The sequence below is a fragment of the Fragaria vesca genome, linkage group LG6 (genome assembly GCF_000184155.1).
Source record: "Fragaria vesca subsp. vesca linkage group LG6, FraVesHawaii_1.0, whole genome shotgun sequence".
Taxonomy (NCBI): domain Eukaryota; kingdom Viridiplantae; phylum Streptophyta; class Magnoliopsida; order Rosales; family Rosaceae; genus Fragaria; species Fragaria vesca.
This window is the reverse complement of record NC_020496.1, coordinates 19,908,044-19,924,976: the sequence shown is the minus strand read 5'-3', so window position 1 is coordinate 19,924,976 and position 16,933 is coordinate 19,908,044. Positions and strand designations below refer to the sequence as shown.

Sequence of the window (16,933 nt, the reverse complement as noted above, 5' to 3'; positions counted from 1 at the left end):
TGAGCTCTTCAATTTCATCGGAGCTCCCACAAAACACAATGTGGAAGAAGAAGCTACTGACTCCTCTCGCCTCTCTCCTCCGCCGGCGAACCCTAACTCATTTCTCAACCCCACAGTTCCAATCCCGCCCCAATCTCCAAAAGCTCCGCCCACTTTTCCCTCTTCCCGGCATATCTTTCATCTCCTCCCAATCCAATCCCGCCCAGTGCTGGAACTGCTGCGCCGCCGCCGCCGCTACGACGCCGTTTCTGCTCTGCTCCTCCTGTCGCTGCATCCAGCCCGTCGATCACTCCGTCGATTACTTTCAGATTTTCGGACTGTAAGTCAAATTGTGGTTTTTATCTGGTTTGGTTTCGGAAAGAGTAAAAATATATATATTTTTTTTTCTTTTAAAACAGGGAGAGGAAGTATGATAGTGTGGAGGAACATCTAGAGGGGAAGTATAAGGATTGGCAGAAAAAGTTGCACCCTGATCTTGTTCATTCCAAATCGGAGGTATTTCCTGACACTTGTTCATACTTCTCTTCCCTAAGAGATTATTCCAAGGTTAATTTGATTTTCTTGTTTTTTCTTATGCTCACAGAAGGAGAGAGAGTATGCTGCGGAACAATCTGCTCGGGTGATTGATGCATACCACACACTTAGCAAGCCCTTGGCCAGGGCAATCTATATTGTAAGTTAACTTCTTTCTTGACTACGCTGAGGTCAGACTTGGTGAGTTTTATGGCACTTTTATGTATTCAGAGCAGTACCGGACTGGAATGAAACTAAATTTGTTGTACATTTATTCGCCATGTAACCTACTTCGACCTTGATCCATTTCCTGATTATTTTATTTTATCTTAAAATGTTGGGAAATTATGATGCTAGAGAGATGCTGTATGCTTTCGGGGAGATAAGGCTAAACAAACTATTTTCCATTTAGACAATAGATAGTTATGTTCCTAGTCTAGTGTAGATTGATTATGAATTTTATACTGAACTGAAAGAAGGATATATATATTTTTTATTAAGGGCCTTTTGTTTTAGCATGTAACTTAATCATATGATCCCTGTATTCTATACTTCACTACACAATCTTATTCATAAATTTCTACCATCCTTGTTGTTTTGAACTCTTTGTGCGGAGTATAACTGTATAACTGGGATATTGCTATGGGAAGTGTCCATAATTGAACTTAGTTGCTAACTGCCCAGCATCCAACTCCCTCCATCTGGCTCAGGCTATCTCTACCGGTGCATTGGTCTAGTTCTCCTCGGATGGAATGCATTCCCCTCTAATAGGCATGTTGACTCTATAGATGCTATAATGCAGAAAATTTGGAATATTTCTGGAAAATGCAAGATTCTAGCCTTCTCTATTGATGTCCACAGAACTTCACAATTTTAACCAATGTCTAAAATTCCCAAAGCACATGAGGAAGAAAGAAACTGAGGAAGAAAGAATCTTGCCACAAGTCTGTCCGACTTCTATAAGGATGTAATATAATGCCCAGGTCTTTCAACACTTGCATCACTGTAGGACCTGTAGGTCATATATTTATTTTGCTTCCTTACAAACGATGAACCCTGTTATTCAGTAGTCATTTTGGGACTGTTAATACCAATATGTCATTATTGCTAGCCTCAATTGCACTTTCATGAGAGATAAACGCAATAGATTATCTGGGCAATTTTTGTTGTTCCTTACTAATGATGCTTAATGTCTGCTATTCATGGATTTCACAAGTATATGAAAGTAAACTGTACTATATCTGTTTCAGCTGAAGCTTGAAGGTGTACACATCGATGAAGAAGAGACACTTACTGACTTAGATTTGTTAAGTGAGGTAATTTGCAAACTTTGAATTTGCTGTATTTATGTAAATCTAGTCCTTAGGAGTTTGTTGGACAAATCGGCTATATCTGCTAGCTACTGGATCCTTAGAAACAGTGAATAAACAAATGGGGGCATAATTTCTTTTTTCCATATCTACAATTTTACATGTGTGTTCCATGTGTCTGCTTATTGCTCCATATACAAGTAAGAATTTTTTAACATATTTCGATTGCACCTGTTTGAGATGAATAGCATCTCTCAGGTTCTCTCTCTGATTCTGTCAAATCATTTATGGTGAAAGTAATTGGCATACATTCACTAGGTTTTTAAAATCCAAGATAGTTGAAGCATAGATAGTTGAGGTCACAATTGGGATGTTGCACATGTTGTGATTGAGATGATTTTCTGTGGAGGTGGTGTCTTAATTCATATTTCTAGAATTCTTTTTGTTCGTTAATTTTGATTCAGGACATAATTTTTTGTTATGTGAGAAAGCATAGTTCCTGTAGATGTTCTGGAGTGGTGTTTCTTTTATCTTGTTTTCTGAAATTGATGGAAGTCGCTGATACTTTAGTTTTCTGATATATTGGTCCCCATTAAGACTTCAGGTATCTGATTCATTCTGACTTTAAAATTTTTCAGATTATGGAAATAAGGGAAGCTGTTGAAGAGGCTCCCGACGCTCAAGCCTTAAATCAGATTCAGTCTCAGGTATTGCCTAAGGCTTTATTAATAAATGCAGGACTATTCAGTTCAGGAGTACAAATTTCTGTTAGGCCATCACATATGTGGCTTGCACGCCCAATTGTAGAGCAATCCCTTACACGACTGCGGGTCACCATATAGATTTTTTAGATTCTTTTATTGCGTCTTGTCTAAGTGGCAGGAATGGTATTTTAACAGGTCGTGTTTACTTCCTTCTGGGAAGGAAGAGCTTGCTTGTGTAGCTTTTCAAGTCACCTGCTTAGTCAATTGAATATGTATATTTAGGACTTTAAGAGCCTTTTATTATCATTATTTTTATTCTCACTTACCTGTGTTCTTTCTCATGCAGATGCAAGAAAAACTGAAGCAGTGGTGTAATAATTTTGCCAAGGCATTTGAAAGCCATAATTTTGAAGAAGCCGTAAAAGCTATTCGGTGTATGACTTACTATGAGCGTGTAAATGAAGAAATTGTAAAGAGACAGTAATGAAGGTAGGATTGTATGCCTACAGTTGTGTAGTGAAGGCTGGTTCTCTTACCTATATTGCTAGTAGGACTTATCATCTAGCAACTTTCAGGCTGGGGCATGTGAAACTGATATGGTTATTGTGCAAACAGAATTCAAATTCATGAGTGGGAATTACACCCTACAATGAAAAAAGTGTAAGTAGCTTATGTTTCAGAAACGAAATGTTGTGCTTTGAAATTTCCCCATTTTCATCGGCATGAATGGTAGTTTGATCCTATATTCTTTTCTATTATTACATGCAGGTTTTCATTGAAGACCTAGTTGGGGTTCCGCAGCATCCTTTTGATACATAGATAGATATTAAAGTAGCCTAGGAGTTCCTGGCTGAATAAGAAACGGTATTATGTCATTGTCTACAAGATAATATTCAAACTGGTAGGAGTTTTGTATCATTATTGATTCAGTCACCCAAGTTTAATGATCTATTTTATCAAGTAATGAAGACTAGATAGATCTAGCAACCTCTAAATACCAAGTATACTTGGTCAGTACGTACAGGCACCATGCCAAGGGAAATATAGTAAGCCTTACGCCAACTTTTCTTTCACCTGAAAAAAGAAGACGTGAATCTCATCCCTAATAAGGAACCAAAAATATAAGAGTTTCTCATCACGTTTTGGCTCTCCTACATGACATTAATTTTTTTTTTCCTTTCTTTTTTATACCAGTACTTGCTTCTGCAGAGTTTTGATTATCCTACAGATACTCTAATCCCAGGTATAAGAACTGATTTGAATTCGAAAAAGGGGCAAGAATGGGCTTTAACATCTTAGAAGTCACAAGATGACCCTGGAACGGGGGACTATGCGTTTAGGATCTATCCGAATCACAATGCTACTCCTCAATTCTATATCTACAAGGGTGTCACCAAGTATTGGCGAATCCATGCAGGGCCATGGCCTAATTTTTTCAGTAATGCCAACGAAATGTATTTTGATCTGCCTTATAATAAGGTTGAAGGATTCCGGGTTACTTCAGCACATATCATGGGATGATGCTGACCATCAATGGGTGGACATGTGGTCTGCGCCGAAGTACCCTTGTGACTGGTATGGACAGTGTGGTGCCAACAGCAAATGTAGCCCTGATAATATTAATATGTTTGACTGTGAGTGTATTCCAGGGTATGAACCAAAATCTGTAGATGGTCGGAATCGGAGAGATGGAACAGATGGATGTGTGAGTAAACGAGCAGGAGTGTCGAAGTGTAGGAATGGAGAAGGGTTTGTGAAGGTGGCAAGGGTGAAAGATCCAGACACATCAAATGTAGCAATGTTGAGAACAAGTATGGGTATCAAAGAGTGTGAGCAGGCGTGCTTATTGTTCTTGCACAGCATATATGAGCATCACATTGGAAGGGGTTGTTGATTGTTTGACATGGTATGATAACTTGATGGACATTTTAATTTACACAAAGGTTGGACGAGACCTATATGTTCGTGTGGATAAAGTCTCATTAGGTACTACTTTACCATTACTAATTTTAAGAAATTGAAACAATCTGTTGAGTTTACCTAACTATGTAAGTTCTCATTGTAAGCCTTTGTAATTCCCCCTCCCTCTTATATGCAGCTGAGGCCAGGCACTCGAAAGGTTTCTTCAGGAGTGGCAAGATCCTTATTCCAGTACTAACTGCTCTGGTGGCACTACTACTAATCACCATGCTTGCCTTGTGGTTGCTTAAGAAAAAGGGGAAGAAAAGAGGTACGAGAAGAGCTCATCTATTATGATATGAACTGTTTTGGTTACCTGAAAGCATATATCTAACCCGGTTTCATAGTTGTATTGCATTATTGCTAATGCAGTTATTATAGTCAAGATCAAATGATTGAGAAAATAATTTTTGTGTTATTCTTTGCTGATTTGTATACTTTTTTATGATGGCAAAGACTATTTGGATGCTGATGAACTTGAGGAAAGTAATAGACACACGGAATTGCAATTTTTCGACCTTAGGACAATAATAGCAGCCACAGACAACTTCTCTGATGCCAATAAACTTGGCCAGGGTGGTTTTGGCTGTGTTTATAAGGTAATTAAGCCCATATCCAGGTACCTTGTTGTTTTTCAGTATAGCAACTCCTTAAAAGTTTTGACTGAAAAAGCTGTATATGAATATTGAATCATGCATAAATTCAGGGCGATTTACAAAATGATCAAAAAGTTGCGATAAAAAGATTGTCCAAAACTTGACAGGGGATTGAAGAATTCAAGAATGAAGTTGCACTGATAGCCAGACTGCAACACAGGAATCTTGTGAAACTTTAAGGCTGCTGTATAAAGGGAGAAGAAAGGATTTTAGTTCTGGAATACATGCCAAACAATAGCTTGGACTCCCTTCTTTTTGGTATGTCTTGAGAAAGCTTTTATTTGTTTACGACTCAATCATATATCTTATATATGAAGCTTCTTGCCAACATTGATACAAGACACTTCCCTTGATATAGATAGCTCAAGGAGGTCATTCTGAGATTGGGAAAAGCGTTTTGAAATTATCAATGGGGTTGCTCATGGGGTTCTATATCTTCACCAGGACTCAAGACTAAGGATTATTCATAGGGATCTGAAAACCAGTAATGTCCTTTCACATGCTGAAATGGAGCCAAAAATTTCTGATTTCGGCATAGCAAGAATATTTGAAGGGAACCAACTCCTAGAAAAGACAAACAGAGTTGCTGGAACATAGTAAGAACCTACTATACAACATTCATATGTTTAGTATGCAAATTGTGACATCATGGTCATTTAGTTTACTTTGGTTACAGATTGTAATGTATATTATCTTGTTCATATCTAGTGGCTACATGTCACCAGAATATACAGTATTTGGAAGATTTTATACGGATATGTTTAGTCTGGGGATCATACTATTGGAGCTTATTAGTGGAAAAAGAAACAATGATTATTTTGAGGTGACTCATTCAATGAACTTGATAGGACATGTAAGTGACACAAAGTTAGCTTAAAATCTTCCCTCCTTAATTTGGATTACTTACTGATACATTTCCAAAGCTTTGAACTATAGGTATGGCAACTTTGGAAAGAAGACAGTCTTGGAAATTTTGGATTCATCACTAGAGATTTATCAGCTTGATGAAGTGTTGAGATGCATTCAGCTTGCATAGTATATGCATGCAAGAAGATTCAGAGGACCGACCAGCTATGTCAGTCGTTGTGTTCATGTTGAGTGGTGAAACATCTCTTCCATCTCCTAAACAACCTGCATTTGTCTTCAGAACATGTTTGAGCACTATTGCTGATCCCTCTATTAGAAGAGAATCATATTCTAGTAACAACTTGACAATAACTAATGTGGAAGCTCGATAATGATATGGAGTAGTGTTCATCTGGTGAACCGAAAATTTCATAGTCACCATGATTGAGATTTAACACCTAAAACAGTTCCATTTGATCTCAATCTTTGAAGTTAATATTATAGGAGGTGATCACAAAATATATCATCAACAGTGATGAAGTGAACCTTAATTTACATAAATTCGTAAGTTGTATTACTATGCCAATATAATCTTGTACGTAGGTTCACAGCTGAACAAGTGAGTGATCATTGTACTAGTTGATGTAACTATTTCTCGTTAATTACATCACTATTGATTTAAAGTGCGAGTATATACTATATAGGGATATATATTGTATTTGTTTTCTGACTTTGAAAACTAATGATGTCTCTTCTTTTTGTTCAAACAAAACAGAAACTCATACAAACTAACAAAAGATCGAGTTTTGATCCCAAAATTAGGATGCTATTGCAGCAAGAACAAATGAAAGATCTCTAATGACATATCCTGAATCTCCCCGCACGTCTCCAGTGACAAGCATAGTCATAGTCCGCAATTTGACTTTCAAAATCTGTTGATTATGTAAATTATATATATATTAACATGTATTTTAGTAACAGGCATTGCTTGCATGGTGTCACTAAACTAAACAAAACGTGTACGTGGTGGATCATTCTGTATTGTTATTTCTGAGAGTAGCTAGCCTTCGTTTTTGAAGTCAAATGTCAAAGTAACCATGGCTTTGATAATTTAGGAGTGGTTGTGAGGATGACCACTAAGTTGAGAATTAGTTAAGCAAATTTTTGTTTTACCTAGTTTTGGATTGCATATCAACGTCTTAATCGTCTAGTTTGTAGATATATATGAGTATATTATCTTTGTAAATTTTTATCTAAATTGAAAATCGTTAAGACATTCATAAATGTGATTTACCGATTCTAAACTTAAACTGTTCTTATTCGACAGATTTGGATCATCTATTGATTTGATTTGGTTCGAATCTTTAACGATCACTAATTCCGCTGAAAATTTTTATAAGTGATCTACTTACATAAACCTAAAAACTGAACGGTTGATATGACAACATATGATTGAAAATAAACTATTAATTGTAAAGTCCTTAACTAGTTTTCAACTTAATAGTTGAACCCCTAACCTTGTTAATTTATCCATTTATATAAATAAAAAAGTGTAAAAGTCCAATCGTTAGAATTGTCCTACATATCTCTTACCTTTGTATGAATAGCCGGAAAATCTGTGTCTGATTGGTAATATATTGGGTGGTTTCATCGACTATGACAAGGAGTTTTTTTGGGGTAAGACGCGATTCATATTCACTCATGATATCTCTAAACCCCTACTGCCTGGAAGACGTGTTTTCGAACCCTTACTGAAGTTCAAATATGAACGACTTCAAGGGCGATGCTTTTTTTGCAATCTCATCCAAGGTTCTAAAAAACGCTGGGCGTTAGTCGGGCGGACAGTGCCCAAAAGATTAATCGGGGATTAATCGGATTTGTATTTTTGTATTTATTTTCTTTTTTAATAATAAATAATTATATGAATATAATTAAAATATGTATTATAATGTCTAAAAATAATGAAAAAAACAACATATAACGCTGAAAATAATGAAAATACATAGCATATGTCCTTAAAAATGTACTAACAACAATGTTCTTAGAAAAATAAGAAATACAATTCAACATTTCAACAATAATGTCATTGAAGCAAGTAAGAAACGCAATTAAACAACAATATCCTTAAGAAAATCCAAAAATAAAAAACGCAATTTACCAACTAGGCAACAATGTCCAAATACAATTCAAATAATTAAAAATACATTCTTGTAAGCCTACTCCTCATATTCTTCTTCTCCACATCCTTCAAGTACTTCTTCGGTATTAGAGTCAAACTCAAAATCCATAATTTATTCTTCCTCTTCATTTGAATCCATGGTTTTCACTTAAAAAAATAAAAATAAAAAAAATAAAAATAAAGTTTTTTGGCCGCCCAGCCGCCTAGGGGCCCGCCCAGCCGCCCAGCTGCCTAGCCGCCTAAGTGCCCGCCCAGCCGCCTAGGCGCCGCCCAGGCGGCCAAAAAATGGCCGGCCACCTACACTCGCCAATTTGCCTAAAATCGGAACGGCAACCCTTCTCCGGGCGCCCAGGCGGCGCCTAAGCGGCCGCCTAGGCCATTTTTTAGAACCTTGATCTCATCACACATGCAGATGTTCAGTGTGAGGAGAGACCGATATCAAGTCCAGTGAATACTGAATAGGTCTCTGAATTTTGCTAACTCGGCTCCTCCTCCGGGCAATACACCTTCTCTGCGAAAAATTCGGGCTCGATCTTTGGCTGAAGCAGCAGCGGTTTCGGCACCGCAACCAAAAAAGAAAAAGTCTGTTATCAGGAGGCTTGAGAAGGCAGCAACGGTGATCACTTCGGTCTTGGAATCTGAGCATGAGTGTGTTGATTTGGTGGACAAGGGTCCAATATTGCAAGGTAGCTCCCCTAACAGTGCAATCAATGTTGGCATTGACGATGTTGTGGATCCATCTTCTGGTGCTATGGTGGCGGTCTCTCCTAAAGTCTCTAGAAAGAAAGAGCATCATGGTCATTATACTCTTTACCCTAAGAATATTAAAACTATTCTTGGGGACGAGTTTCAGTCTTTCAAGCTGAATCTCTTGGTCTGTCGGAGAATGATATTGATTCTACTCTTATTTCCATGAAGAGGAAGGTTGGTAGGCCTAAAGTGCCTCAGGCCCTCAGCCATTGAAGACTCCAGCTTCTCCACGGTTGAGAATCACTACTCCAAAGTTTGATAGGGGTAAGGCGGGCCCGAACGGTAAGAGCAAGGAGGTCGCTTGATCTCTTTGATCTTTCTCTAGACAATTGATGGAAAGCTATAGTAAAACTTTAATAATATACTATTTGATAAATTAATAACCACGATTAAATAATATTTTTTCCAGTCCCAATGTTATTAATTTATAAAGGTTAAACAATATTTTTGTTTCGTTCTCGGTTATACTGTGTGTGTACACCAATTGAGATCCGCAAGTAACATGTATGATCGCTACATAAGAATTAGATAGGAGTAGTTGAAAATCTTTTGTATTAAGTTTAAATAAGCGCATTTTATAACGAGAACTCACTGTCATTTTGTTATTTTTTGTTACCAATTAGATTAATGGTTCTGAATAAGAAATCTGATATATGCGTCTTCTAACCGTGGATAAATAATGAAATTATCTATTTGATTAAAAAAAAAGAGGGTACCACACTCTATCTCAGCAACTCAAAGACTTAACTTGTCAAACATAATTGGTAGTTACGAATCCGGAACCATTTTCCACCATGAGTAAGAAATGATAACGAAATTGCAACTCTGACCGCATTATGAGCAGCTCTACTACACTGGCAATATTACCCCAACTACAAGACTAAAAAGTAATGTACGGTGTACCTGTTAGCCAGTGACGGAGCCAGCCACTGGTTTGCCTAGGCTTAAGCCCAGGTCAATATTTTCAACTAGAAAAATTAACTACTTCACATACTTTTAAAAAAAAAAAAAAAAACCAACAACATGAGAACATTGTATATCCACATAGGCTTATTAATCCTTTTATATATACTAGGTAACACCCGGCCGAGCCTTGCTGCGGCCTAGAAAGCTATTTAGGTTTTTTTTTTTGTGAGAAAGCTATTAAGTTAGATAAATAATTATAAACAACATACAAATGCAACATAATAGTCAAAATGTTTAAGAAATAGAATTAGACCATGTAGTTATACCAATCGACAAACCCGGTATACAAACACCAATTGCCAAAACAAAAGCTAAAAAATTTCTCAGAGCAATTAAGTAAAGACCAATCTGAATTGGAAGTTGAGCAATGATCGTGGAGCAGGGGCCTTCTCCAGTTGCAGAATCCCCCGTAAAGAAAAAGCTAATATTGATCGAAATCAGTGGGAAAAAAAAACCTTAATCTTGGACCCTTGGTCGAAAACACCGTATATGAAAATCAAGAATCAAAGAAGAAGAAAGAAGCTCAAATACCTGAGCTCGAAATCATCCCAAAATCTTTGCTCTGGTTTGTTATTCCACCGTCGGCTTTGTATGGAGAGAAGTTCTCTTGAGAACGAAGACATGCAATAACGGAGAGAAGAATCATAACAACATAGCTAGGGCGGTGTTTAAACGGAAGACACGCACCCCTTTTGTGGAAGAAGACGAAGACGCCACCCCACAACAACAAAGCAACAGAAAATGCAGATAGGGGCACATCGGTCATTTTGGTGAGCCCAAAGGCAGCTTTGTAAATAAAATGCAATTAGGACAGCGCCGTCATTCCGTCAACGGAATAGGCCAAATTTAATATTCCGTTGACATTTTGGGTTTTTGGTTGTCACTACCGATTGGCTTTTCTTGGAAACACTAGCTACTTTATCCCCTTAGTTATGAAGTTTACACTGGAAGACTTAGCTGATGCCTTAATTACGATTAGCCCTAATCCTACCGTAGTCACCTTTGGCACTGGTGGAGATGGAACAATGCTTCGTCTCTCACCATTGGCACTGCCTTGTCTGCAGTCATCTCTACCGTAGTCATATTTTTCTTGAACTATATTTAATTGTACACATGTTAATTGGAGGTGATTTCTGCAATTTGATTGTTGTATTCCATTGGCCAAATTGTTTTGTTCTTCAATGTTTATAAATGATTCCCTTTCAATATTTGGTACAACTACTTTTTTTTTTAATAAATTTGGTACAACTTAATATTCGTGCATAAAAGAGTTTATGAACTAGTTAGCTAGAAGCCAGCCTAATGAATTGATATGAATCAATGTTGATCTAGGGACAAAACCTAGCAAGTGTTCGAAATGTTGATTGGATGTACCAAAGAGCCCAAACTTTAGAATAATTTGATGGGGCTTAAAATCCACTAGCCTTCCTACACGCCCTCGCGCGCGTGCGGAAGTGTGTTTTCTGTCAATTTGATAATTATTATTCAGTTTTATTTTAAAATACAATTTATATGTGGGGTTCATTTCGTTTTCGATTACTATTTCACTCAATTGTGTCAGGGTAAGCTACCTAGTTTCCCTATATAGTAAAGTGGGTGCAACACTTTACTGTTCATAAGCACCCCGGCAATTACCAATTTATTCTCATTTTTATTTTATTTACGGACTGTCATTCAGTCTGAGAGAGATAGTGACAATTGTGTAAATTACTAAAAAACAGAAGATAAATTGGTATTTAAAGAACGGATGGCAGATGCGTAAATTCGTAAAAAACAAGGGTAGAATAGTAATTTCCTCAGTTTATGTATAATTACAATACTGCCCTCAGTTTGTTTAAAGTTATCTTTCTGTCCTCACATTTTCTATTAATTACACATGCATGTCACGAATCTTACCTTGATATATAGCACTTAAAATTAGACTGAATGGCAAGGTAAGATTCCATCAAATAGGGTAAAACTAATTGCACCCAATTAACCTCGATTAACACACAATTATTTAATTTTCTCTCATTATTATTATTGTTGTTTTTTTTTTTTTGTAAATGTAATTTTCTCTCATACAAAACGAATAGCATTGACCAAAAAAACTGAGTAGGAAAACAGCAAAAAAGAAAAAAACTAAGAGTCACAACTGAAATTAAAGTAAAAATAAAGGGGCAAATCTCAAATAAAAAAATGAGGGGTAAAACTGAAATAAAGAAAAAATGGAGGGGCTGAACACAATAAAGAAAAAAACTGATGGAGTGGCAAAACAGAGAAAAACGAAAAAATACAGGGGTAATTTTGGGAGGGCACTGTTCACGTCAACAGTAAACTCCCTACCCGTTTAATATATAAAGATAGATTTCTATTTTTAAGCTTAAAGATGTTATGTAAATTAGGAATAAACAAGATACAATCTCAAGTCTATCTACAGTTGAATGGGAAGGGCTGAATCTTCAACGTGAACCTTCAAATTATAAGTTCAAGTCACCATCGAAGCTAGATTACAAGGCTTGAGTTGAAGAAGAGGTACGCGTGTGAATGTAGTAGTTGAATTGTCGAGAACAACCTAATCAGAGAGGTCAGAGAACCGCACCCAACTCGGACACAAAAAAGGTGGTATGGAAAAAAGCACTGGTCATTTTATTCACGCATTGCCAGATTCCAAATGCCCTGAAAATGCCATTGAAATCTTTGCTTCTCTTCCTCCTCTTCCAACTTTGCACTTCCAGGGACACCTTGAGATCGAACCAAGAAAGTCTGAGGGATGATGATGGTGGGCTTCTAGTGTCCAAAGAAAGAAACTTTGAGTTGGGTTTCTTCAGCCCCGGAAATTCCAGCAACCGCTATGTTGGGATTTGGTTTTCTCAATCTAGAGTGTCTGAAAAGACAGTGGTTTGGATTGCAAACAGAGACAACTCCATCAATGATACCTCTGGAGTTTTCACTGTAAACAGGTACGGAGAGTTAGTGCTTTATGCTTATAATATGGAGACTAGTCCTATATGGTCTGCAAATGTGTCTCATTTAGTCAAAGACAAAAGCACCTTATCAGCATATGTTCAGCTATTGGATACAGGAAATTTAGTTATGTTCCAGAATGATAGGGATGGAATCTTTGTATGGCAGAGTTTTGATTATCCTACAGATACTCTAATCCCTGGTATGAAAGTTGGGATGAATTGGAAAACTGGGTTAGAATGGGTTTTAACATCTTGGAAATCACAAGATGACCCTGGCACTGGGGACTATACCTTTAGGCTTCATAGTTGGAACCGCATTGCCCTATCCCAGTATTTTATTTATAAAAATTTGTCCAAGTATTGGCGAAGTGATCCAGACCCATGGCCGAATTCGGTCAGAAATGCAGAGGAAATGTCTTATCTACTAACTTATAACACCGATAAACTTACAATAATGAAGTTGAAGTTTTCTGGGATACATCAGCACTTAGTATGGAACGATGGTGACCATCTATGGAAGGAGCTGTGGTCGTCACCGAAATACCGGTGTGACTGGTATGGACATTGTGGTGCCAACAGCAAATGTAGCCCTGACAATGGTAATCTGTTTGAGTGCGAGTGTTTACCGGGGTATGAACCAAATTCTATAAATGGTTGGAATGGAAGAGATGGGTCAGATGGATGCGTGAGTAAACGAATCGGAGTGTCAAAGTGTAGAAATGGAGAAGGGTTTGTGAAGGTGGCAAGGGTGAAAGATCCAGACGCATCGAGAGCAGCATTGTTGAAAACAAGTATGAGTGCCAAAGAGTGTGAGCAGGAGTGCTTAAGAAATTGTTCTTGCACGGCATATATGAGCAAAAAGATTGAAGGGGTTGTCGATTGCTTGACATGGTATGATGACTTGATGGACATTTTGGTTTACACCGAAACCGGACGAGATCTATATGTTCGTGTAGATAAAATCGAGTTAGGTACTATATTTCTTGCCAACGAAAATTGCTAAGATTTTGTGAATTTCTTTACTGCTTTGGTTCATGAGTTCCTTGTCTTCTGCTTTTCTAATCTTGAGTCTCCCTCTTACATGTAGCTGAGAATGCTGCAAACTCACAAGGATTCTTCAAGAGGGGCATGCTTGTTAGTCCAATACTGTTTGCTTTACTGGCCTTGGTACCAATCAATGTGCTTGCCTGTTGGTTGCTTAAGAAAAAAGGGAAGACAAAAGGTATCAGAAGCACTCATCTGCTCTTAAATGATAAACTGTTTTCAATATCCCAGAGGTGTTCACACCTTTCTGGCTTGTAAATCATATCAAAGCACTGTTCTTGAACATGCTCCATTTTCATAGTCAATTTGTTAATGCATTTATAACGGAGAAGATAAAATGATCTAGAAATGAGTTATTTGCTCTTTTAATATGTATTAATGTAATTATGATGGGAAAGACTTTGTGGAGGTGGATGAACTTGAGGAAAGCAAGAGACACCCGGAATTGCAATTTTTCGATCTGAACACACTAATAGCAGCCACAGATAATTTCTCAGACGTTAATAAACTTGGTGAAGGTGGTTTTGGTTGTGTTTATAAGGTGAGCCCAAATTTAGATGTCCTTCTGTTCTGTTCTTTTTTAGGATCTGATGGTTTTCTTTATTATCCTGCTATGGCTATTAAAGGTATTGATGCTCCTTAAAATTAATGACTGTGATAGTTTAATATTAGTAATGACCTATAATTTCAGGGTGAGTTGCCAAATGAACAGAAGGTTGCTGTGAAAAGGTTGTCTAGTAGCTCAGGACAAGGGGTTGATGAATTCAAAAATGAAGTTGAACTGATAGCAGGACTTCAACACAGGAACCTTGTGAAGCTTTTAGGTTGTTGTATAAAGGGAGGAGAAAGGATGCTGGTTCTCGAATACATGCCAAACAAAAGCTTGGACTCCTTTCTTTTTGGTATGTCTAAAGGAAATTTTCATTTGTTTTTGAAGCTTTCTATCAACATGCACATGCATTTACACTAGTTTAATTTTCTTGATTAGATAACAGTAGAAGGTCCTTCTTAAATTGGGAAAGACGGTTTGACATCATCAACGGGGTTGCTCGTGGGCTTTTGTATCTTCACCAGGATTCCAGATTAAGGATTATTCATAGGGATCTAAAAACCAGCAATATTCTTCTAGATGCTGAGATGACCCCAAAAATTTCAGATTTCGGCATGGCAAGAATCTTTCATGGGGACCAACTTCAGGATAAGACAAAGAAAGTTGTTGGAACATAGTGAGAAGCCCACTTACACTTGCACATTCATGATATAAATCACCAAATTGTCTCATTCATAATAACGTTTTCTATTGTTCGTATGCAGTGGCTACATGTCACCAGAGTATGCAGTGTATGGGAGATTCTCCACGAAATCGGATGTGTTTGGTTTTGGGATTATACTACTGGAGATTATTAGTGGCAAGAGAAATAATGGTTCTTACGAGGATGATTACTTCATGAACCTGATAGGACATGTAAGTGTACCAAAAGTTTGTTTCTGTTCTACCTTATATAACTTTCTTATTCACCTTCTTTCTAAATGATAGTTTGCACTTTGAACTATAGGTTTGGCATCTGTGGAAAGAAGGAACAGCCTTAGAAATTCTTGATTCATCATTACAATCATATCAACCTGATGAAGTTTTGAGATGCATTCAAGTTGGACTGTTGTGTGTGCAAGAAGATTCAAAGGACCGGCCAGCCATGTCATCTGTCGTGTTCATGTTGAGCGGTGAGGCATCTCTTCCATCTCCTAATCAGCCTGCATTTGTCTTTGGAAGAAAATCCAGCATTGTTGCTGATCCCTTGATTCCAAAACAATTGTATTCTACTAACGACGTGACAATAACTATTATGGAAGCTCGATAATGAGGTACTCTTGGTTATCCCTAATTCACACTATCTTTGTTTAAACTTTAAAGTAGTTTAATCTGTGTTACACTAAGCACTCAAGCAACAAGCATTAATTCAAGAAAGTAATCAATAGAGGCTCATGCACATGTAATCTTACCAACACAAAATCATTGATACTTGAATACTCAAAAAACTTGATCTTGTCATGAAATCTCACCAAGACAGGAATCATGTAATACAAGGATTCAGCAAATGTGCAATACAAAGTTTAGTAAGGATTAATGATCAATTCTGATAAACAAAAACCAGAATTTGGTTATGGAATTTCACTAACAGAAACAAAAAAAGAAAAGGATATAAGCATATAACAGATATGGAATATGAATTCTACTGAGCTTTACTACTTAAAGCTTCTACTTGCTCTGAGTCTGCCCTTTTCCACACTCCATTCTCATCACATTGAGCTAGGGACATTTCGGACAAACTTCTCTATTGTGTCTTTGAGTGACAGTGTGGCAACCTAATCTGAAATATTGTGGTTGCTTAGCTGGAAAAATGAAATTCATCTTGATCATGCATTTTAGGCAGGCCTTGTATGAAGCAGTAATGTACTAGCAAGGAGAACTGTCTAGCTAGTATTCTTACATCTATTTGATCAATGGATGAGGCTTATCTAAACTAGGTAATACTTGCCAGCTATTCAAATTAATGTCACTAGATTAATTCAGTACATGATTTCCAAGGATTTTCTTATCCTATAGGGGTTTACAGCATGGAAGAGAGGGAAAGAGTGGATGTGACCTAAACAGAGCTGATTCAAATTCAACCGAAGGAATGATGTAGGGTTTGTTCAATGAGGGTTTGCGGCTCAAAACAGCTTGGAAGGGTGAAATATGTAAGAAAATGAATCCTGTTGACTCCAGTGGAATCAAACGAGGGGAAGATTTGCTACAGAGAAGAGCAACAGCATGGCACGGTCTTCGGCAGCAAAGGAGCAGTAAGCTGAAGCCTAGAGGCCAGAAGGACAGGGGACTTGTTCTAGTAGTACTACCCCGAGAGATATTTCTTTGAGAGGAATGCTTGTCAGGTTTTTCTTTGCTGTAGTATATTGAGGCTCTCTGTGAGAGGGGTTGAGAGTGGTTTATGACTTATCTTCTTCATTATTGGATTCGTCATCATCATGGTCGCCAATTATTGCACTTAGGGGAATTATC

The 16,933-nt window shown here is 37.4% G+C and overlaps 1 protein-coding gene and 1 pseudogene across 2 annotated transcripts; both read left to right on the top strand.

Moving 5' to 3' along the window:
• The first annotated feature begins 34 nt into the window (after positions 1 to 34).
• LOC101304891 (iron-sulfur cluster co-chaperone protein HscB, mitochondrial-like) lies at positions 35 to 3,207 on the top strand. The gene is made up of 6 exons (XM_004303359.1): positions 35 to 319; positions 399 to 495; positions 584 to 673; positions 1,764 to 1,829; positions 2,462 to 2,530; positions 2,874 to 3,207. Exons 1-6 carry the CDS (start codon positions 39 to 41, stop codon positions 3,009 to 3,011), a joined length of 741 nt encoding a protein of 246 aa, XP_004303407.1. The 5' UTR covers positions 35 to 38; the 3' UTR covers positions 3,012 to 3,207.
• An 82-nt stretch (positions 3,208 to 3,289) lies between these two features.
• LOC101296992 lies at positions 3,290 to 16,792 on the top strand (annotated as a pseudogene). The gene is made up of 21 exons (XR_185114.1): positions 3,290 to 3,295; positions 3,722 to 3,924; positions 4,007 to 4,364; positions 4,471 to 4,513; positions 4,626 to 4,757; positions 4,943 to 5,085; positions 5,250 to 5,400; positions 5,501 to 5,738; positions 5,851 to 5,995; positions 6,079 to 6,294; positions 6,592 to 6,607; positions 8,630 to 9,041; positions 12,446 to 13,802; positions 13,919 to 14,053; positions 14,274 to 14,416; positions 14,567 to 14,777; positions 14,864 to 15,101; positions 15,190 to 15,340; positions 15,432 to 15,738; positions 16,304 to 16,401; positions 16,481 to 16,792. The product of XR_185114.1 is annotated as a G-type lectin S-receptor-like serine/threonine-protein kinase RKS1-like (transcript).
• Positions 16,793 to 16,933: the final 141 nt, after the last annotated feature.